General features: G+C 46.6%; 1 protein-coding gene across 5 annotated transcripts in view; it reads left to right on the top strand.

Moving 5' to 3' along the window:
• The window catches only part of SUN2 (Sad1 and UNC84 domain containing 2), a 34,311-nt gene extending 16,398 nt beyond the window's left edge, over window positions 1–17,913 (top strand). For 3 of the 5 annotated variants that reach the window (XM_083573520.1, XM_083573522.1, XM_083573521.1), the window contains exons 11-18: window positions 3,428–3,471; window positions 4,471–4,636; window positions 5,741–5,956; window positions 8,362–8,446; window positions 9,004–9,119; window positions 10,204–10,371; window positions 12,443–12,535; window positions 13,500–17,913. In XM_083573520.1, coding sequence (XP_083429646.1) covers window positions 3,428–3,471; window positions 4,471–4,636; window positions 5,741–5,956; window positions 8,362–8,446; window positions 9,004–9,119; window positions 10,204–10,371; window positions 12,443–12,535; window positions 13,500–13,616 — 1,005 coding nt within the window. In that variant the 3' untranslated portion in view covers window positions 13,617–17,913. Of the gene's footprint in view, window positions 1–3,427; window positions 3,472–4,470; window positions 4,637–5,740; window positions 5,957–8,361; window positions 8,447–9,003; window positions 9,120–10,203; window positions 10,711–11,421; window positions 12,536–13,499 lie in introns of all 5 variants that reach the window. The other 2 variants (XR_014538967.1, XR_014538968.1) reach the window with 1 other exon arrangement.
• Window positions 17,914–19,715: the final 1,802 nt, after the last annotated feature.

Below are 19,715 nucleotides of genomic sequence, written 5' to 3' on the forward strand. Positions count from 1 at the left end.
CTGGTTGGTTAAACAAGCCAGCTTCAAAAACCGTGGTTTGAAGCTTCTTGGTGGTTTCTTGTGACATTCACCAGAGTTTGGTGTAAGCCAAGAATCCTTGCTCATACAACACTACAAGATGACATTTCTTTGAAATTGAAATTACTCTGCAGAATAACATAGGAAGCTGCCCGTACCAAGTCAGACAGTTGCCCAATCTAGCTCAGTGCTGTCAACGCTAGCAGTAGCTCTCCAGAGTTTCAGACAAGGGGTCTCTTCCATCCCTATTGGGGGATGATAGAGACTGAAGCTGGGATCCTCTTCATGCTAAGCAGATGCTCTATGTCTGAGCTGTGGTCCTTCCCAGAAGTCGTCCTCCTGACTGCACAGGAGGAGGAAGTGCCTGAACCTGTGCTTGAACTTCCTGGAACTTTTTCATGTTGCACTAAACCATGGTTTCTTGTTACATGTAGCTGAAACCACTGTCTTAACAGCTCTTGTAGTTGTAATGTGGGTTTCCCCCCATTTTTAATCCAAATAGAATATTTACAGTTTTCACTTTTTAGTAAAACATGTATAACCTTTACATTGATTATTTCAGTTGTTTCACTGCATCTTGAAACATTACTAGGTGTGATGCAGCTGATCTTAAGCACATCTTCCACTAATTTGAGGGGGGGAAGGTTTAAGCATGTGCTTAGCTCTATTTAATTACCGTATTTTTCGCACGATTGGACGCACCGGACCATAGGACGCACCCAGTTTTCAGGGGGGGAAATCAAGGAAAAAATATGATTCCCGCCCCCCCAGCTCTGGGAGCAGTGGACAGGCTGCACGCAGCCTGTGCGCTACTCCAAGACCTTCTCCCTGCTTTTGCGGGAGGTGGCGGAATTCCCCCACCTCCCGCAAAAGCCCACAGGAGCCCCGCGTGACTCCTGCGGGCTTTTCGACCAGGAGGGAGAAGGGACTGAAACGGCCAGTCAGTCCCTTCTCCCTCCTTGGGGAAAAGCCCCCAAGAGCTGCTCGCTCTTTAAAGGCTGCGCGGCTCCTGCGGGCTTTCTTGCGAGGTGGGGGAATTCCCCCACCTCCTAGAAAAGCCAGCAAAGCCGCGCAGCCCATTTAAAGAGCACACAGCTTTTGCCTGCTTTTGCGGGAGGTGGGGGAATTCCCCCAGCTCCCGCAAAAGCCCGCAGGAGGGAGAAGGGACTGACTCGGCCAGTCAGTCCCTTCTCCCTCCTTGGGGAAAAGCCCCCAAGAGCTGCGCGCTCTTTAAAGGCTGCGCGGCTCCTGCGGGCTTTCTTGCGAGGTGGGGGAATTCCCCCACCTCCTAGAAAAGCCAGCAAAGCCGCGCAGCCCATTTAAAGAGCACACAGCTTTTGCCTGCTTTTGCGGGAGGTGGGGGAATTCCCCCAGCTCCCGCAAAAGCCCGCAGGAGGGAGAAGGGACTGACTCGGCCAGTCAATCCCTTCTCCCTCCTTGGGGAAAAGCCCCCAAGAGCTGCATGCTCTTTAAAGGCTGCACGGCTCTTGCAGGCTTTTCTGCGACGTGGGGGAATTCCCCCACCTCCTAGAAAAGCCAGCAGAAGCCACGGAGCCCCTTTAAAGAGCGCGCGGCTTTTGCCTGCTTTTGCGGGAGGTGGGGAAATTCCCCCATCTCCCGCAAAAGCCCACAGGAGGGTTGGAGAGTAGCGGGAAGGCGTCGCGCGCCTTCCTGCTGCCCCCCAATCTCTGGGGCAGGCGATGGGGGAAGCGCTGCTTTCCCCACCGCCAGCCTCCAACCCGGGTTGGAGAGTAGCGGGAAGGCGTTGCGCGCCTTCCTGCTGCCCCCCAATCTCTGAGGCAGGCGATGGGGGAAGCGCTGCTTTCCCCACCGCCAGCCTCCAACCCGGGTTGGAGAGTAGCGGGAAGGCGTTGCGCGCCTTCCTGCTGCCCCCCATTCTCTGGGGCAGGCGATGGGGGAAGCGCTGCTTTCCCCACCGCCAGCCTCCAACCCGGGTTGGAGAGTAGCGGGAAGGCGTCGCACGCCTTCCTGCTGCCCCCCAATCTCTGGGGCTGGCGATGGGGGAAGCGCTGCTTTCCCCACCGCCAGCCTCGAAGCCGGGTTTGAGAGTAGCGGGAAGGCGTCGCGCGCCTTCCTGCTGCCCCCCAATCTCTGGGGCAGGCGATGGGGGAAGCGCTGCTTTCCCCACCGCCAGCCTCGAAGCCGGGTTTGAGAGTAGCGGGAAGGCGTCGCGCGCCTTCCTGCTGCCCCCCAATCTCTGGGGCAGGCGATGGGGGAAGCGCTGCTTTCCCCACCGCCAGCCTCGAAGCCGGGTTTGAGAGTAGCGGGAAGGCGTCGCGCGCCTTCCTGCTGCCCCCCAATCTCTGGGGCAGGCGATGGGGGAAGCGCTGCTTTCCCCACCGCCAGCCTCGAAGCCGGGTTTGAGAGTAGCGGGAAGGCGTCGCGCGCCTTCCTGCTGCCCCCCAATCTCTGGGGCAGGCGATGGGGGAAGCGCTGCTTTCCCCACCGCCAGCCTCCAACCCGGGTTGGAGAGTAGCGGGAAGGCGTTGCGCGCCTTCCTGCTGCCCCCCATCCTCTGGGGCTGGCGATGGGGGAAGCGCTGCTTTCCCCACCGCCAGCCTCGAAGCTGGGTTGGAGAGTAGCGGGAAGGCGTTGCGCGCCTTCCTGCTGCCCCCCATCCTCTGGGGCGGGCGATGGGGGAAGCGCTGCTTTCCCCATCCCCAGCCTCAAAGAGCAGACTCTCCTGGCTTCAGCGGAAGCAACACAAAGCCTCCGGAGCGCAGGCTTCTGAGGCTTCGCGTTGCTATCACTGAAGCCAGGGAGCCTGCATTCGCTCCATAGGACGCACACACATTTCCCCTTCATTTTTGGAGGGGAAAAAGTGCGTCCTATAGAGCGAAAAATACGGTAAATGAGACATGCAAGCCAAACTTCTAGGGGGGGCCCTAACTCAGTGGGGGAGCATGAAGTCAGCTGATGGGCAGAAGGACAAGGCTTAGTCCTGCATTGGCTGTACATCCTGTTCTCTCCAGAGGCTGAAACAGAAGTGCAGGGGGTGAGGAAGGTCTGTCTTGAAGCACTTTGCAAAAGCAGTCTTTGAAGCAGCCTCTTGTTTCTCCCCTATGTAGCCAGTGGTGAGTTGGAGAGAAGAGGCTCCTTTCTGCTCTCTCCTACTGCCTGCCTGCTCACTCACTCACTTAAATGAGAAGCATGGCGCTTCTTCAAAGAGCACTTTTGCAGATGGCTTTAACCCCTGCTCACCCACTGAGAAGTGGAAAAAGAAGAAGTGAATGGTTCAAATAGAAGATATGTTATGATTCATCCATCCATCCCTTGCTGTGGCATGTTGTGCTCCTCCAGTTCTAGATACACACACGGTGCTGCACAAGCAATGGATTTTATTCTGCTTTGTTTCTATTTCCTGACCTGTGTCCTGTTTCTCCCACAGGAGACAGAAACTCGGATGCTCCAAATGACTTCACAGTGGCAAAGGTAATTTGAGCATCCTCAAGAAAGAGTTGTCTCCTATGGCAGTTTCTGTCTTACGATAGCAGGAGGGCCGGGAATGCATGTAACCTGAGAGAATTGTGTTTAAAGTGACATTGTTCTTAACTTGAAAGTGAAACTTACATATTCTTGGAATAACAGGGTGCATGAATAACCTGAGAATTTCTGTCAATGCTGTTCATACAATTTATCACCTTTTAAGTAGTGATGCTGACATATAATGAGCTGGTAAGATGCATGTTCAGTGCTTGTAATACTTGCTTATATTACAAGTCAAACCTGATTGTTTGGCCCAGAAACCTGTAATTAGTGGCTGAAATATGGTTTTAGGAGATTGGACGGGGGGGTCGCACATCATTGTTTTTAATTCATTTGCCGTTTGCACCATTGTGCTTTTAAGAAAGTGCTTTTTCTTAAGTCCTGTTGCAGTCAAAGATCAACTAGGAACTATGTGCTATTTTTTATGGCAAGTACTTATAAAGACGCATAGTCAGTTGCTGCCCTATTACCTACATTCAGAACATCTTAACTATTTATTTGATTTTTTTTATCCCTCCCTGCAGCCACAGTCTCACAAAGAGACATCCATGAGATCAACAGCAAACAAGACATATTGGAAATCAGAGCAGATCCACACCATCCATTTAAATCACATTCACACACATTTAAAGCACAACTTTCTCCAAAAGTTCCTAGGAACTGTAGTTTCACCACCTTGTAGAGCTACAGCTCACAGCACCCTTAAGCTACAGTTCCCAGGCTTCTTTGATGAAATGCATGTGCTTTAAATATACGTTGAATGTGCTTTAAATATATGGTGTGGTACATAGCTTGGATTAGGCTGTCTGGTATGGGTTAATTTTCATGGGGTGGCTGTTGACTGATCTTCACAGCCGAACATAGTTTTTGTAGAACATTATTGGTGGAGGTAATTAAAGATACCACCGACTCTGAAGCACCTGCATTTTCATTTTGCTTTTGAAGCTCTACACAAGAAGGTCTGATGGGTAATTTCCAAAAGGAGATGGAAAGGCTGGAAGCGCAACTGACAGGCCTGAAAAAAGAATTCGTGGTCTTGGCCTCAGATCAGAAAAGGTTGTCAAAACACGTGGATTCTTTGCCAGGACAGATCAAGGAAATGCGGGAAGATGTAAGTTCATTTTATTTTATATATCATTTATTTAATACCTTTCCTCCAGCTCAAGCTGATATACATGGTTTCTCATCTCTGCATTTTAAGTCTTGCAATAAACCTGTTATTCCAGTCCAAGGTCTCCCAGTGACCTTCATAGCTAAGCCTTTCTTGGAAAGCTTTTATCTCTAGTGTAGTATAGCCAGGGAACTGGAGGTCTGCTCCTTTCTATGTAGGAGTAGACATGAACCAGGCATGGAGAGCCTCGGGGCCAAATTAAGTCTGTCGGACGTCCTAATTTTTCCTGCAAGGCTGTTTTCCCCAAACCACACTTAACCTCCCCTGACATCTAAGGTGTGTCATATGTGTGGCAGGTAAGAACATGGCTGCAAAGGAACAGTCTGGAGATTAAAGTGCATTACTGATGGGCGCTGACAGCAAGCCCTGCTTCCTGATTAGTGCTGAAAGCACATCTCATTAAAGTTATTTATTTATATTTTATTGATATTATTATAGTAAATTAAAGTAAATAAACAAATAAAAAAGAATAGAAAAAGGAGAGGATACATCAGAAACATTTTTAAAAGCAGAGGAAAGCAGCAGAAACAAAATAAGCATACAATATAATTAAGATTACAAAACTATATAAGCTTATTGTTTCCCTCAAGTATATGTTGATTCATGTGTCACTATGGTTTCGACAAATGCATTCCAAATATTTATTAAATTTGTCGCCTGTTGTCACAATGACATCAGGTAAATGACAGGTAGGCAGCCCCACATATCTGACAAAGTGGCCTGCAGGGGGTGGGAAAGGTCAGTGTCCAGCCCACGGATCAGCAAAATGTCAAAATTAAAAGATGTCAAAAGATGAAAAGCTACAAACATTTTTGTTAAGTAGATCTGCCCCACCCATCATGCCCCTTAGATCAAATCTTCCAAGGTGGAAGCACTGCTGTTGCTGTTATTTAACAAATGTCTACCCCTCCTTTCCTCCCAAGGGAGCCCAGGGCAGCTGTTGCTTGTTCTCAGTAATCTATTTACGTTCTCTCCATAGAAGGTCTGCAATTCACAGGAGGAAAAGTGTTTATGAAACCTGTTCTTCTCTTGGTTGGATTTCAGGTGGAAATACAGTTTCCAGTGTGGCTCAGCCGATTCCTATCCCAGGCTAAAAGGGACGGGACAGGCAGTCTGTTTCTCCATCGTGAAGAATTAGAGGAGCAGCTCCTCAACCTGGAGCAGAAGATCCTTGCCAAAGTCTCTGAGGACCAGCGGCTCTCTGCGCGAGATGTCGGGGTGGTACTCCAAAGGGAGGGCGTCATAGGAGTAACGGAAGAGGTGAGAATTCGTTTACCAGTTGGCTGAAGTGGTTCCTCACAAAGGCATTTCCAAGAATGATGCTAAGATGGTGATGTAGAATGTTACTTTTGTGTGTGTGTATTTAGAGGTCTGGAATGTGAAAGTAATATTGAGGAGCAACAATGAAAAGGATACCTCACCCCCACTAAATTTGGCTGAAGAAATGAAGAAAGCTTTGTGGGAAACTAGGAGTGAATTTTTGTCCTAGACTGAACACGTGCTCAGTGGCATCCTGTTCTTAATTCTCAGTCTGTGTCCTTTCTTAGTATACTTAGTACAGTAAGCCTGCAATTTGTGTGTTTTTAATTTGTGCGCATTCACCTTTACGCACTTGGCAAATTAAAATAATTAAAGGGGGCAGGCGTCTGGGGGGAAAGACTCTGGCAACCCCCCACTCCATTGCACCCAGCGTGTTTAGACGACACGCGATTTTGGCTTTAGGTGCGATCACCGGAATGTAAGTTATGGGCTTACTGTATACCTTAATTCTTAGCATATGTATTTGTATGTGAGTTTGGTTGCTGGACCTAAAGGTTCTAGTAAAAAAAAACAAAGTAGGTCTCCAATATCTAAAATGTCTCCAGCTCCACCTGCCTTAGCTGAGCCATAAACTCGGGCTCTCAACCCCCACATCTGCAATATGGGGCAAGGCTTTGTAAGCTGCTTAAAGAATGACTTATGTGCAGGTTGTGCTGTGAACACTGAAAATGCTGTATAAATGCCAATTATCATTATGAAGGAGCCAATGATCAGGCCTTCTATTCAGGGCTGAACCAGTCAGTCATGTTTGTTAAGGCTCTTCCCTGCCTCCCTTCTGCTCTCATGATTCTTCCAGCCCATTTCTCAACCCAGATGTCCTATGGCATCAGCACAGCCATGTCCAAACCTACTAGCCCAATGCTCCAAGCTTTGAAAATTCCCAGGGGTACAAATTTTACCCTCGGTTTGGTTTTCTTTTCACGGCCACACTATACTTTTAAGCAGATTGCTTCCCCTCAAGTATCCTGGAAGCTGTAGTTCACCCCTCTCACAGCTACAATTCCCAGCACCCTTAACAAAGTACAGTCCCCAACAGTGTGATGCAGCAGCAAAAAAAGCTAATGCTATTCCAGGCTACATCAACAGAAGTATAGTGTCCAGATCAAGGGAAGTTCTAGTACTATTCTGCCTTGATCAGACCACACCTGGAATACTGTGTCCAATTCTGGGCACCACAATTTAAGTAGGATGTTGACAAGCTGGAAGGTGTGCAGAGGAGGGCAACCAAGATGATCAAGGGTCTGGAAACAAAGCCTTATGAGGAGTGGTTGAAGGAGCTGTGTATGTTTACCTTGGAAAAGAAGAGACTGAGAGGAGATACGATAGCCACCTTCAAATATCTCAAGGGCTGTCACATGGAAGAGGGAACAAGCTTGTTTTCTCCTGCTGTGGAGGGTAGGACTCAAACCAATGGCGTAAAGTTACAAGAAAGGAGATTCCAACTAAATGTACAGAAAAACTTTCTAAGAGTGAGAGCTATTCAACAGTGGAATGGTCTCCTTCGGAAGGTGGTGGACTCTCCTTCCTTGGATGTTTTTAAGCAGAGGTTGGATGGCCATCTGCCATGGATGCTTTAGCTGAGATTCCTGCATTGCAGGGAGCTGGACTTGATGACCCTTGGGGTCCGTTCCAGCTCTACGATTGATTCTATACCTTTGACAACAGTGCAAGCAATATTTTGAGTGGCATATCAGCAGCCATCCATTAGGTGGCACCGTCAGCCATCCCTTTGCTCCCTGACACAGTAATAACTCTTAACTTTGCTAATATATTTGCCTGCTGGATATTAAGCCTCAACTCTCATCCTAGGCAGTATCGGTTATTGGCAAAATAGTGTTCAGCTCTGCAGGGTTTGACAGTTCCTTATTTTTCAGGTTGTCACTAACAATGTAGTGTGTAAGGCAGGAAGGAATGGTTAAGTCACAATTTATGGGTAATGTGCAACTAAGTTCACTCAGAATAGACCCACTGAAACTAATGAATATGACTAAGTTGTGTCCATTAATTTCAGTGGGTCTACTCACTGAAATTAATGACACTAACTTTTAATATCACCCCATGCCTCTTCAACCGAGTAAAAATGTGGCATGATGTTCCCAGGCAAATTTTTGGCACAGCAGTCCCACCAGTCCATACGGTTGCAGGTCTCATGTCTTAGTGGTCTGTTGATGCACCACTGATATGCAACCAGTCTCAGGATTTGCCCCAGCAGAACTATACCTTAATTCCTCAGGTAGCCTTGCCATTTGCACGGTTTACCTCTAGCTTGACAGAATAGAACAAAACTGGAAAATAAGTTTTGGAATCCTGAGTTCCTTACATTCATTCCCTTTGTCTTGTTTCAGCAAGTTCACCACATTGTCAACCAGGCCCTGAAGCGCTACAGCGACGATCGCATTGGAATGGTTGATTATGCTCTTGAATCTGCAGGTATGCAAACTCTGGCTAGGCTGGTCTTTCTGTCCTTATAGCTGTCAAAAAAGGTAGCCCGTGAGCTAGAGTTGGCATGATGTTGATTACAGGTACTGCTGCAGGAAGGAATTGTCTGAGAATCTTCTATTTCACGTTAAAAACAACAACAATCATGCTTCTAGCCCTCATAGTGGCAAAGAATAACCTAAAACTTTGTTGCCAGTTTCTGTTATAAACTGAAAAACCAGAAAGGGTTCTTCTCCCTCTGCATATCCACACCTATTTTTCTCAAATTTCAGCAATTTTTGTCTCTTCTGTCTCTCCCACAAGATTCAGCTTCTGCCCTCTCCCCAAAAAAGTCCCTAAACCCCAAATTGCCCATTTAGAATAATGCGTGCAAATATGCACTGAATAGCCCAGTTGCAGTTTGGGAATATCTTATTGTTGGAGTGGGAAATGTTAAAGGAGTGTTCAAATCTCTTAGATTTATCAGCTGTCTGCATGAACTCTCTTACTGCTTTGAGCAGAGGACAAAACGATGTATCTCTCCTTCACCCATATCTTTTTAACTACAGGGGCCAGTGTTATCAGCACCCGGTGCTCAGAAACCTACGAGACCAAGACTGCATTGCTTAGTCTCTTTGGGATCCCCCTGTGGTACCACTCCCAGTCTCCACGAGTCATTCTGCAGGTAGGTCTTATGGCCCTGCCCTACCTTTTCTTCGTTATTGTATTCTCCCCAAAGTGTCTGGTTCAAATCCACAATACCTCACCCAGCAGATTACCTTTTTATTTAGACGTTCATCCTAGAAGGTTGGTATGTATTGAGAATATCCACAACTACTCTATGAAGTAAGCTGGGACAGAGAGTGTGTGTGACTGGCCCAGTAAACTTCATATGCAAGCAGGTATCAATATAGCGGTCTCGAATGTTGAGCTGGAGAAAATATTCTGTGTGTGCTATTACATGCTCAGACAAAGCGTATCAAGGCTTTGCATAAACTCCCCACTAGACAGAATCTGGAACCTGGCAGTTTACCTTCCTGAGAAACTCTTGCTTTTTGCCTTGGGTTCTTTTGCCACTATTGCCCTGGTGTGTGGTCTGAAGGCACCTTGCTAAAGGTAAGCAGATCTGGCTCTGATTTATACCTGGATGGCTCGCTGTCCAGAAACTACGTGTATGGCACTTTGGGTTCCAAGATGGAAGTAAAGCAGGATATTGATGTAAATAATTAACAGAACTGTGGCAGTAAAAATAAAACCACCTTGTAGGAAGCAGAGAGGTAGTGAGTGCAGTAAGGAACAGGGGTCCACATGACTTCATCACAAGGATGCGCCATATTCCACATTGTAAGGGGAAGAGAGAAAGCACGTGACAGGACTGATTGCCATATTCAGCAGCATCCCCGTGTCAATTACAGCATGTCTTTCAACTTGAACTCCTTGGAAATGGTAGGCGAAATGTATATTATAGATGGAGCAATCTGCTCCCTGACCTGCATGGAATTCCTAGTCACCTGCCAGGTGATTTGTTAAATACTTATTAACAAATGTTTAAAAGTCCCTTTGCCCTGTTTTATATGGAATACTATAACAGTACCACAAGGTGCCAAGGGCTGTGTTAAATTTGTGTACAAGTACCAACCCAGAGATCATTGTGTTTTCCCTCCTGGTCTTTGCATATTGGAGCATCATCTCTGCTTTCAGATACAATGGTTAAGTCTAACATATGGCAGCCTCTTACCTAAAACTCTGTGTGTTTGATTTAATTTCAGCCAGATGTCCACCCTGGGAACTGCTGGGCGTTCCAAGGCTCCCAAGGCTTTGCTGTCATTCGCCTTTCGAGCAACATCCGTCCCACAGCTGTGACGCTAGAACACATCTCCAAAGCCCTCTCTCCCAAAGGGACCATTCCCAGCGCCCCCAAGGACTTTGCGGTCTATGTAAGTCACTCTTTGGGACTGGGGGGGGGATGTCATAGATTGGACAAGTTTGAAAGAGGCACACTGGAGATAATTTCCCATTCTCAGTCAGAAGAGGGAGGCTTCTCCCACACTTTGCTAGCTGGGGTTCCAATAGCATCCAGGGCTTTTCCACCAGAAGAGTCTCCTCAGATTTTTTTTCTCTCTCTCCAAAGTACAGCAAGATGCCCTTCATAAATTTGCCCAACTGGGTGGTCGGATGCACAGCTATTTAAGGCCCCATCTACACTATGTACATTTAAACCAATATTATTCCACTTTAGACAGTCGTGGCTTCCCCCCCAAAGACTCCTGGGAAATGTACCGTATTTTTCGTCCCATAGGACACTCCGTCCCATAGAACGCACCTAGTTTTTTGGGGGGGAAATAAAGGAAAAATTTTTTTCCTTTATTTCCCCCCCAAAAGCAGGTCGGAGAAACCAAACCAGGTCGAGGAACAGCAGGATGGCGGCGCTGCGCCTCCCTGCTGTCCCCCGAGCTTGTGGGACTGGCCGATGTCTGCCCGGCACGCGGGGTGCTCTGCTTCAGGGCGCCCCGCCCGCCGGGCGGCAGGCTGCTATCCGCAGCATGGGGAGCCCTGCGGGGAACTCCTGCAGGGCTCCCCTCGCTGCGGATGTATGCCCGGCGTGCGGGGCGCTCTGCTTCAGGGCGCCCCGCCCACCAGGCGGCAGACTGCTATCCGCAGCATGGGGAGCCCTGTGGGACCTCCCGCAGGGCTGCCTAGGCTGCGGATGTGTTCCCGAAGCGCCAGGTGCTCTGCTTTCAGGGCGCCTGACGCTCCGGGAAGCAGGCTGCTATCCGCAGCCTAGACATCCCTGCGGGACCTCCCGCAGGGCTGCCTAGGCTGCGGATGTCTTCCTGAAGCCTGGAGAGGGAGAGGGGTTGGTGCGCACCGACCCCTCTCGCTCTCCAAGCTTCAGTGAAAGCCTGCATTTGCCCCATAGGACGCACCCAGATTTCCCCTTCATTTTTGGAGGGGGAAAAGTGCGTCCTATAGGGCGAAAAATACAGTAGTTTGTGAAGTGTGCTGAGAGGAGGCCCCTGTTAACCTTACAGTTGACAGATTTCCCTGGGAAGAAGGACTGGTTGTTGCTCAGCATCTTTAGCAAATGGTACTTCCCAGTAAGCTTCATGGCCGGGGGGATTTGAACCCTGGTTGCCCACATCCTAGTCTGACACTACACCACACTGGCTCTCAGTTCAATCATATACATCAGCTTTCACCCACCTGGTGCCCTCCAAGTGTTTTGGACCACAACCTCTGTCAGTTGTGCTGGCTGAGGCTGATGGGAGTTGTAGTCCAAAGAGCCCCATGTTGGCCAAGGCTGATGTGCAGTGTGAATACAGATGCACCAGGCAACCCAAGAGTCTGGGGTGAAAGGAGCCATTTGTTAGACACCTTGGGATCATTAGTGAGGAAGTTTGGGTTGGTACAACCAGGAGCCAAGACTGCAGGCATATGTACGATGCACATTGATGTTAGTCTTTGTCCAACTTACACTGCTGCAGCTCCCCCACCTCCCTAAGAATCCTGGGAACTGTAGTATGAATGTATTGAAATTTCATTTGGAGCCCGAGAACCATTCCCAGGGTATTCAAGAGGGAAAGAATGAATTGAGACAGTATAAGGCACTGCATTCACATCACACTTTTACAGCACATGGCTTTTCTCAAAAATCCTGGGGATTGTAGTTAACCCACTCTCAGCACCCTTAACAAATGACGGGTCCCAGGTGTGGAGGTGTGAGATTCCAAAATTGCACCTCTCTTTGGGAAAGGAGGAAGAGGCATTGACGTTCATAACTACCATCAGCCTTCTTTCCCCACCCCTCTACTGCTCCCATTTGTCCCTTACCTCCTCATAGCCCTGTGTGTTTCATTTTGGCATGCAGCCACAAGACTGGCCTTTAACCGCACTTGTGTCCCTCTCCCCTCTCTGATCCTGCGGTTGCTCTGATCTCCCCACGGCCCTCCCCTCCCCATTCTCTCACCCCCTTCCCTCCTTCTCCCCAACCTGTTTTTGTTTCCACAGGGCTTAACAGAAGAAGGGCAGCAAGAGGGCACCCTCCTTGGCCAGTTCACATACAGCCAGGATGGGGATCCCATCCAAACATTCCACTTGCAGGTAAGGAAGGAAAAGGTGCAAGGTTTGAAGGGTGGCGGTGGGTCGGAACCCTAGCCAAGGTAGAACTGGAGAGTGTGGTAGCTTTTAGGAAGCTACCTCAGACTGAATCAGGCGACTTGGTCCATCTAGCTCAGTGTTGTCTACACTGATGGGCAGCTGGTCTCCAGGGTTTCAGGTGGGGCAGGGGCCCTCTCTCAGCCCTACATGAAGATGCCAGAGATTGAGCCTGGGACCTCATCCATACAAATGCTATAACTCTTTGGGGAAAAGGAAGCTTTGGTTGGGTTTTAAGCCAGGGATGGAGAAGCTGCAGCCCTCCAATTGCTGCTGAACTCCTATCAGCTGCTGCATCAGGAAGGCCAGTGGGCAGGGATGGTTGGAGTTGTAGTCCAGCAGGACAACACCCCCCCCCCAAAAAAAGTATTGTATAAAATTATGTATTAAAAGTTACAGGACATTAGCAGGAAGCAATGCAACATGTGCTGATTAGAAATGAAGCAGTAGTATAGGATCAGCATTACACTAGCCATAGCTGTATGTGTAATAAATAGGATCAAGAGAGACTGAAACAATTCATTTTTGTACCTCAAGTCATCATAGGACTCTTGTTTGTTATTTAAATTGAATAAATTAATTGTATTGCAGCACATGCCTAATATTTGGTGATGCTAGGCGTGGAGTAGTCAGATAAATTTTACCTGTGGTTGCGGCAGGAATAAAGAGGGGCTATTGAAATGCCCATCAACAACTCGGCTCAGGGCTGTACATCTTGTTAAGAGTGGGAAGGTGGTACCTGGGATTGTGAGCAGTGCCAGAGCATCTCACAGAAGAGGGTGGTGGTGAAGCCGGCCGCATGGCAGCCCTTTGTCTCCAAAGAAACAAGCTTGATGCTTCTCTGGCCCTCAGTATTTCGCCTTTCTCTCTTCCCTTTTCCCTCCCCGCTTCCCCTTTTTTCCATCTTCAGGATGAAGGCAGGATTGCAGCTTTCCAGCTTATTGAGCTTAGAGTTCTCAGCAACTGGGGCCACCCGGAGTACACCTGTATTTATCGTTTCCGCGTGCATGGGGAGCCGGTCCCTTAACCCCTCCTGCATGCCGCAGCCTTGCTCACTGGCTACCTCAAGTTCTGCGCCTCAGACTGATAAAAGGCAGACAGAGAAAAGCAGTGTTGGAAAGGAGAGCAACTTGGGATGAGTGACGCTTTTTTTTGTTACGAGGGGAAGCATGGAGACTTCAAAATTCCTATCCTGGTCAATTGGTTCTCTCCTGAGGGCAGGGGTGGGGGTACCTTTCGGTATGCAGAGGGAGAAAGAGGGCTTCTTGATTTTTGGTATTTTATATTCAGCTTTTTGGAAAAAAACAAAAGCCTATGCAGTTCATCTCTTCCCCCTCCACCATCAAGGAAAAATAGTTTCTGGGTGTTCCTTTAGAAAGCTGTGCCATGATACTGTCATAGTTCTATCAGTGTTTATGTAATTATATTATATTTGGGGGGGGGTGTATCTATGGATTCTTTCTTTGATAAGGGTAGTAGGAGATCCCATGCTGTTGTTTTTCCCTTTCCTGGGTTGGAAAGGTTTAATTTTTCGTTTACCACACTGTAAAAAGTGGTTTGGCGTTGGCTGCAAAAGGAGCCTGCACAGTAGAAAAAGACAGAGGGGGACACTGATGTTTATTTAAATGAGAGGCTGCAATCCTAACCAAGCTTACTAGCAAGTAAGCCCCATTTTGCTTAGTGGAAATTACTTGAGTGTGAACATGCATGGGCTTGCCCTGTCAGGTTAAGTATTTAACAACAAAGGCTGGCGTGTTGAAAGATGGGAGAAGAGTCTATTTTACAGTGCTCAGAGTTGGTTTTCTAATGGAACTGCTTAGCTCTGCTAGTATGTATCACTGTTGGAACTCATTCCCATTCTACAACACTTAATTTTCTAGAGGGAATGAATATTGTCTGGCCAGCACGGTCGTGGGGGGGGGGGCTGCTTGTTAAGTGGCAAGGGAAAGCATTCTGTACATGTTCAGAGACACCCATTATCTCAGAGAATGTGCCCCAATCTTAAAATAGAGCTTACAGGGCCTTGATGAGCCCTGCTTCAAATAAACTTCATTTTCTTCCATTGTAAAGGAAACAAGGGGTGCTTGGCTCTTGTTCTGCAGGTTTTAACTCACATGCTGCTGCAATGCCCAGTGGGTTCATATGGTCAAAAATCTTTCCACGTTTCTGCACCTGATCCCCACGTGCAGTAAGACAAGGTAGTATAAGCAGCTCAAGTTCTGAGGTGGTACAATGGACAGCTTGCATTTTCCCGTTCATACTGTTAGTAGAAAACTAGCAGAGGAATAAAGGTGGGATTTCTCTCCCTGCTATGCCAGTTTTCATTTTAATTTGCAAAGGGTATTTTTAAAAATGGCATACATACCCATCTTTACTCTGAAGTGGTACACTCTATGTGATTGCCTCATTCTTCTGCAATATATAGACTAGCCCATACGGGAAATCTCATGACTACTTGGGTAAGGTAACAGAGGTCAGAATTTGTTACATTTGCTTAACATTAATATGTGCTGACTAGTTATTTATAGTAAATAGGTATCTGTAGTTGCCAGCAGTAACAGTTGTACTCTGGAGGGACAGCCTTCCTGGTATGGATACAGTATCTCATAAAATAGTGCCTTCATCTAGGCTTTTACCAAACTTAAGGCTGAAAACACATGGGCAGTGCTGAGTACTGAAAATTTCTGAACTGAAATTAATGTAGGAGCAATCAGGGTTTCTTTCCTACCTGCCTTTTATTTTCAGGGCAAGCTGGCTGTGCAGAGTTCCGATAAGCTAGTACTTAACATATGCAGGAAGCTGTGTCCTTACCACCTCCCTTCCAGCTATCTGTGGAGAGTGCTGATTGCCACAACAGCTGGCCCATCGTTTTTCATTTGGGCTTGGCCATAGCAATAATGTCCATTTAGGGATGGCACCAAATAAAGATTTAGAAATATAAGACATACAGGCATTTGGGGAACTGGCAAAAGCTAAGTTGTGCCCGAAAAGGGGAGCGAGAAGCTGCAAAAATTCATACTGGCCGCAGATTTGTTACGTCAGTGGAGAAGTCAGTGTGGCAGGAGGAAAAACAGCATTTGTCCCATAGCAGAAAAACCCACTCTCATTCCTGGAGGGAGAAGCATTTGTCTTCATCCTAAATCCCAAGAGGAGTGGGCTAATGCTGTGTTCAGCTTGAGCAGTTCCCCAAGCTGTATAGAATACAGCTGGTTTCTCAATTATATTGAGGGGCCAAGTAGACTCTGAGTAAATATGATCCAAGGGCACAGTGGCACATCTTTTGAGGATGCTATGACAGGAAAGTGGCATTAGTTATGTGTAGAAGCCACTTTGGCAGTATATAAATTAATTACATAATGACACACATCAAGTAGATAAGGGGTTGAACAGAAGACAAGCTTCTGTGCGATTCTAAGAAACAGAACATATCCCTAAGGAAATAACAGTATTACGTGGGTCTCACAGCTTCAGTGTTAAAAAAGTCATAAGGATTGATGAAGGTAGCTCAAATGACAAGATGGCAGCTTTCCTGTTTTAAACCTAAAACCATGAGTGGTGGTGGGATTTAGCATACACTCACTTCCACCACAACAACAGCTTTTGCCTGGATGCTTCTGGTAACACATAATCCTGATTATAACTAAAGGGCCTAGCATTGCTAACTAAACACATATCTATCTATGCATTCTTGCTAAGCTACTGTGGAAGTACATCAATACAGTTTATCTGCTAAGCATTTCACAGCTTCCCCAGTCTGGTGCTGTTAGCTGCTCCAGCTAACACAGCCATGCGGTTTGCAGGATCAGTTAAGATGACCTGCACTATTAGAAGAGGCACATCATTCTATCAGGGTCCAGTGATAACTGCTATGCTCTTTGGTCTATAGCAGAATCCTTGTGAGGTGTTTTGATGCCCTTGCATGCAACAAGAGAATAAAGGCCAGTTCCAACAGTTTTTTCCTAGAAAGCAAGTAGAAGGACCACATGGTCAAAAGCAACTCTTGCTTTGCATCAGGCAGGAGTTGCATAATCTGACATGCAAATTTAGCAGCATTCTGGAAGGCGTGTGTGTGCGGTTTGCATTACAAAAATACATTGGCCAGGTTTTCCTGCTTTTTTTCATCTGAAATACAGAATAAGGCCTAGGAAAAAACCAGGCTTGTTACAGGAGGGTGGATTGCAGTTAAACCTTAGGAGAAACTTCTTTAAAGGTAAGAGCAATCTGACAGTGGAACCAATTGCTTTGAGGGGTGCTGGGCTTTTGCTTACTGGATGTCTTTGAGCAGATAACTGTTTGCTGGGAGTGATACAGCTCCAGATTCTCTGCAGTGATGGGGCAATGTTGGGCGAGGTAGCCTGAAGGACCCCAACTGATTTTGAAATTAGGCAATTTTGAGGCTTGCTTCAACTCACCATGCTTGGTAGGCAACCTGTTGTGCTTCTACAAAGCACTAGGTCAACTTATGGTGTTGGGGGGGGATTTCTAATAAAAACTTGTGTGTTTTTTGTAGGCAAAAGAAAATATAGGTCTTACTCTTGTCTTTGTACTATCCAAAAGATGGGGGGTGTAATAAGCACTGATTTTTACCTGTTCTCTACTCCTCATAAAAGAGGTTGATGGCTAGGTTGTACTTGGGAGAAAATTGAGAGAAGTCTGTTTAGGGGTGTATAAATCCCATGTTGATCATTGTGGGGTAGTTTCCCGCAGTTGGGCTCCATACAATAATTTATGTGGATAGGCTTCTCTGCTCTAGTAGTTGCATGGAAAGAAAATATGTGTTTAACAGACCCTAAGTGCAACAAAGTGATTAAAAATCTAGAGTGACCAAATGAACATTCAGTGAGCTTATGAATGAATGCATTTGGAAAAGCATGAAACTTTCCTGGTCCTAGGGTCTACTCAAAGCCACATTAAGCAAAGAGTAAACAGTTGAAGAATGCTGGTGAGTCATGCACATAATGGCTCCATGACAAGTGTAGTCATTTCATGCTTGTATCAGCTCCCTGACCAGTAGCTCAGATGGCATTTACAAGGCGAGAGCAAGTAGGAGGCACCTTCCAAAGCATGACTTCTTTGCCTGCTCCCTTTACTTTTGACCTGGCCTGTTGTACTCTGTAAAGCACCATGCACACTGATGGTGCTTTACAAATAATAATGCTTCTCCTATGAAAACAGTTATGTACAAAGTGTGCTTGGATTTGTATCTAAGACTGTATGTAGCCTGTTGCAAATGCTGCACTGTTCCGTTCCTTATTTTCTATCTCTGGATTGTAATTTATGCCTATGCAAAAGAAACTCGAGACAATAAACAATTTTTTTAAAAAGGGTGAAGTTGACCATTGGTGAAGAGGGGACACTTTTTGGCCAGGGTGAAGGCTAGAAGTATTAGCGAGAAATAAGTTGCATTGGAGCTGTTGTCACTGTCGTCCACATACCTGTTCCTTCTGCCTGAGGTTTTTCTTTAGTCCACTGCTTTCCCCGGGAAAACCCACTGTTTACTGCTGAATTGGAACAAGCCTCAATCTGCAAAAAACTTGATTGACATTTGTTCCAATTCAGTGATACACAGCAGGTTTTCCCAGGGAAAGCAGTGGGACTAAACAAAAACCTCTCAGACAGTGTGGATGAGCCCTCAGTCAGTGCAGGAACACACATTCAAACTCAACATTATGAAGCCAATGGGAGAGGGGGGGGAAGGAGGGTGGGCAAGGAGAAATCCCCCCTTGTGTGTTGTTTACATTATAAGCCTGCAGGCAGAAACTGTCCTGTTTCAATTGATTGTATGTAAGCTGCTCTGGGAGCCGTTTTGACTGAAAAGTGGATACAAATGCTCTTGTAAAATTCAGCCAATGCCCTTATTTTTAATTGCAGCAATTTTGATGAACCAAACAAAAGCCTGGCTCTTATCTGTGCCTAGATGGGAAACAGAACAGGGTTCATGACTGCAGAGACGTCTGCAGGTTCTAGCCCCTTTCCAACATAGTTGTATTTTGCAACTACTGCAAACCACTAACTTGGGAGACTTTGGTAATTTAAACACTATAAAAATGCCATAAATAAGCAAGTGGGACAGCTGAGTTCCAACTGCATTGCCTCCTGGTCCATTGCAAGCTATCATTCAATATATTTTGCTACTTAAGTTTAAAGTGCAATTTAAGCCGCTCTGAAAACCACTCCACTTATAAGAGCAGGGTACAAGTACTGAAAATAGAAATGTAAAAAATTAAAACCTACTATTCCAACATATTTTCTATATGTTAAGTTCATTCTCTCCGGTTCCCATCATCTGAAAGATCACCAGCAAGGTTTGGCAATACTTAATCATTTTCCATGTGTTTGATGGGCTTAACAGACCAGCAGCATTTCTCCAGCAGATGCACCTTCTCACAAGGAGGGAGGATGCTACAACTAATGACGTTTCCCCATGTGTCACTATTAAAAGAAAAGTCCTTTCCTCCTTTTAAAAGTTTGGCAATACCTTTTGACTTTCGGCTTCTGCTTAGGTGCTGAAGTTCACTGGTATACTGCCCAGTTGCCAACTTTTATTCCTTTGCCTTTAACAGCTGCACGAATAGCAGGAATTCAGCAGACAGGAGCTAGCATGATTGAAATGCAGTGGTTAGAATGTAGATAAGGACTAGGACTGGGGAAGACACTGGTTCAAACCCTCACACTGCCATATAAAGCTTACCGAGTGACCTTTGGTCTCTGCACCTCACCTACTTCATAGTGTCATAGTGTACACTGCTCCCCAACCTTGAGCTGCTTGGGAGAAAAAATGAGGGGGAAATGTAAAATACCTATTGCCAACACAAGAGGGTACAAAGTTCACATGCACTGGAATATGTGGGTGCTGTTCACCTGAATATTACACTGTGGCCCATTGTGGTCTTCCTGATAAACTACCTCCCTCCTTAAAGTTTTGTACTCTTGTCAATAATAGCAAAAAAACAAAATGAAATGAAAGTAGGGGCTCATTTTGCATACAGTGAGCAAAATGACCCTTCTTTTGTGGTCAGCACTACTAACACCCCTGACTAGGCACAAAAACCAAGGTGTGTTCCTAGCCCAGGAGAGCAGCCAGCCCTGATCTCAAGGAGTAGCTTCAGCTTTGCATGATCCCTGC

Source organism: Podarcis filfolensis, assembly GCF_964270895.1.
Source record: "Podarcis filfolensis genome assembly, chromosome: 10".
NCBI classification, from domain to species: Eukaryota; Metazoa; Chordata; class Lepidosauria; order Squamata; family Lacertidae; genus Podarcis; species Podarcis filfolensis.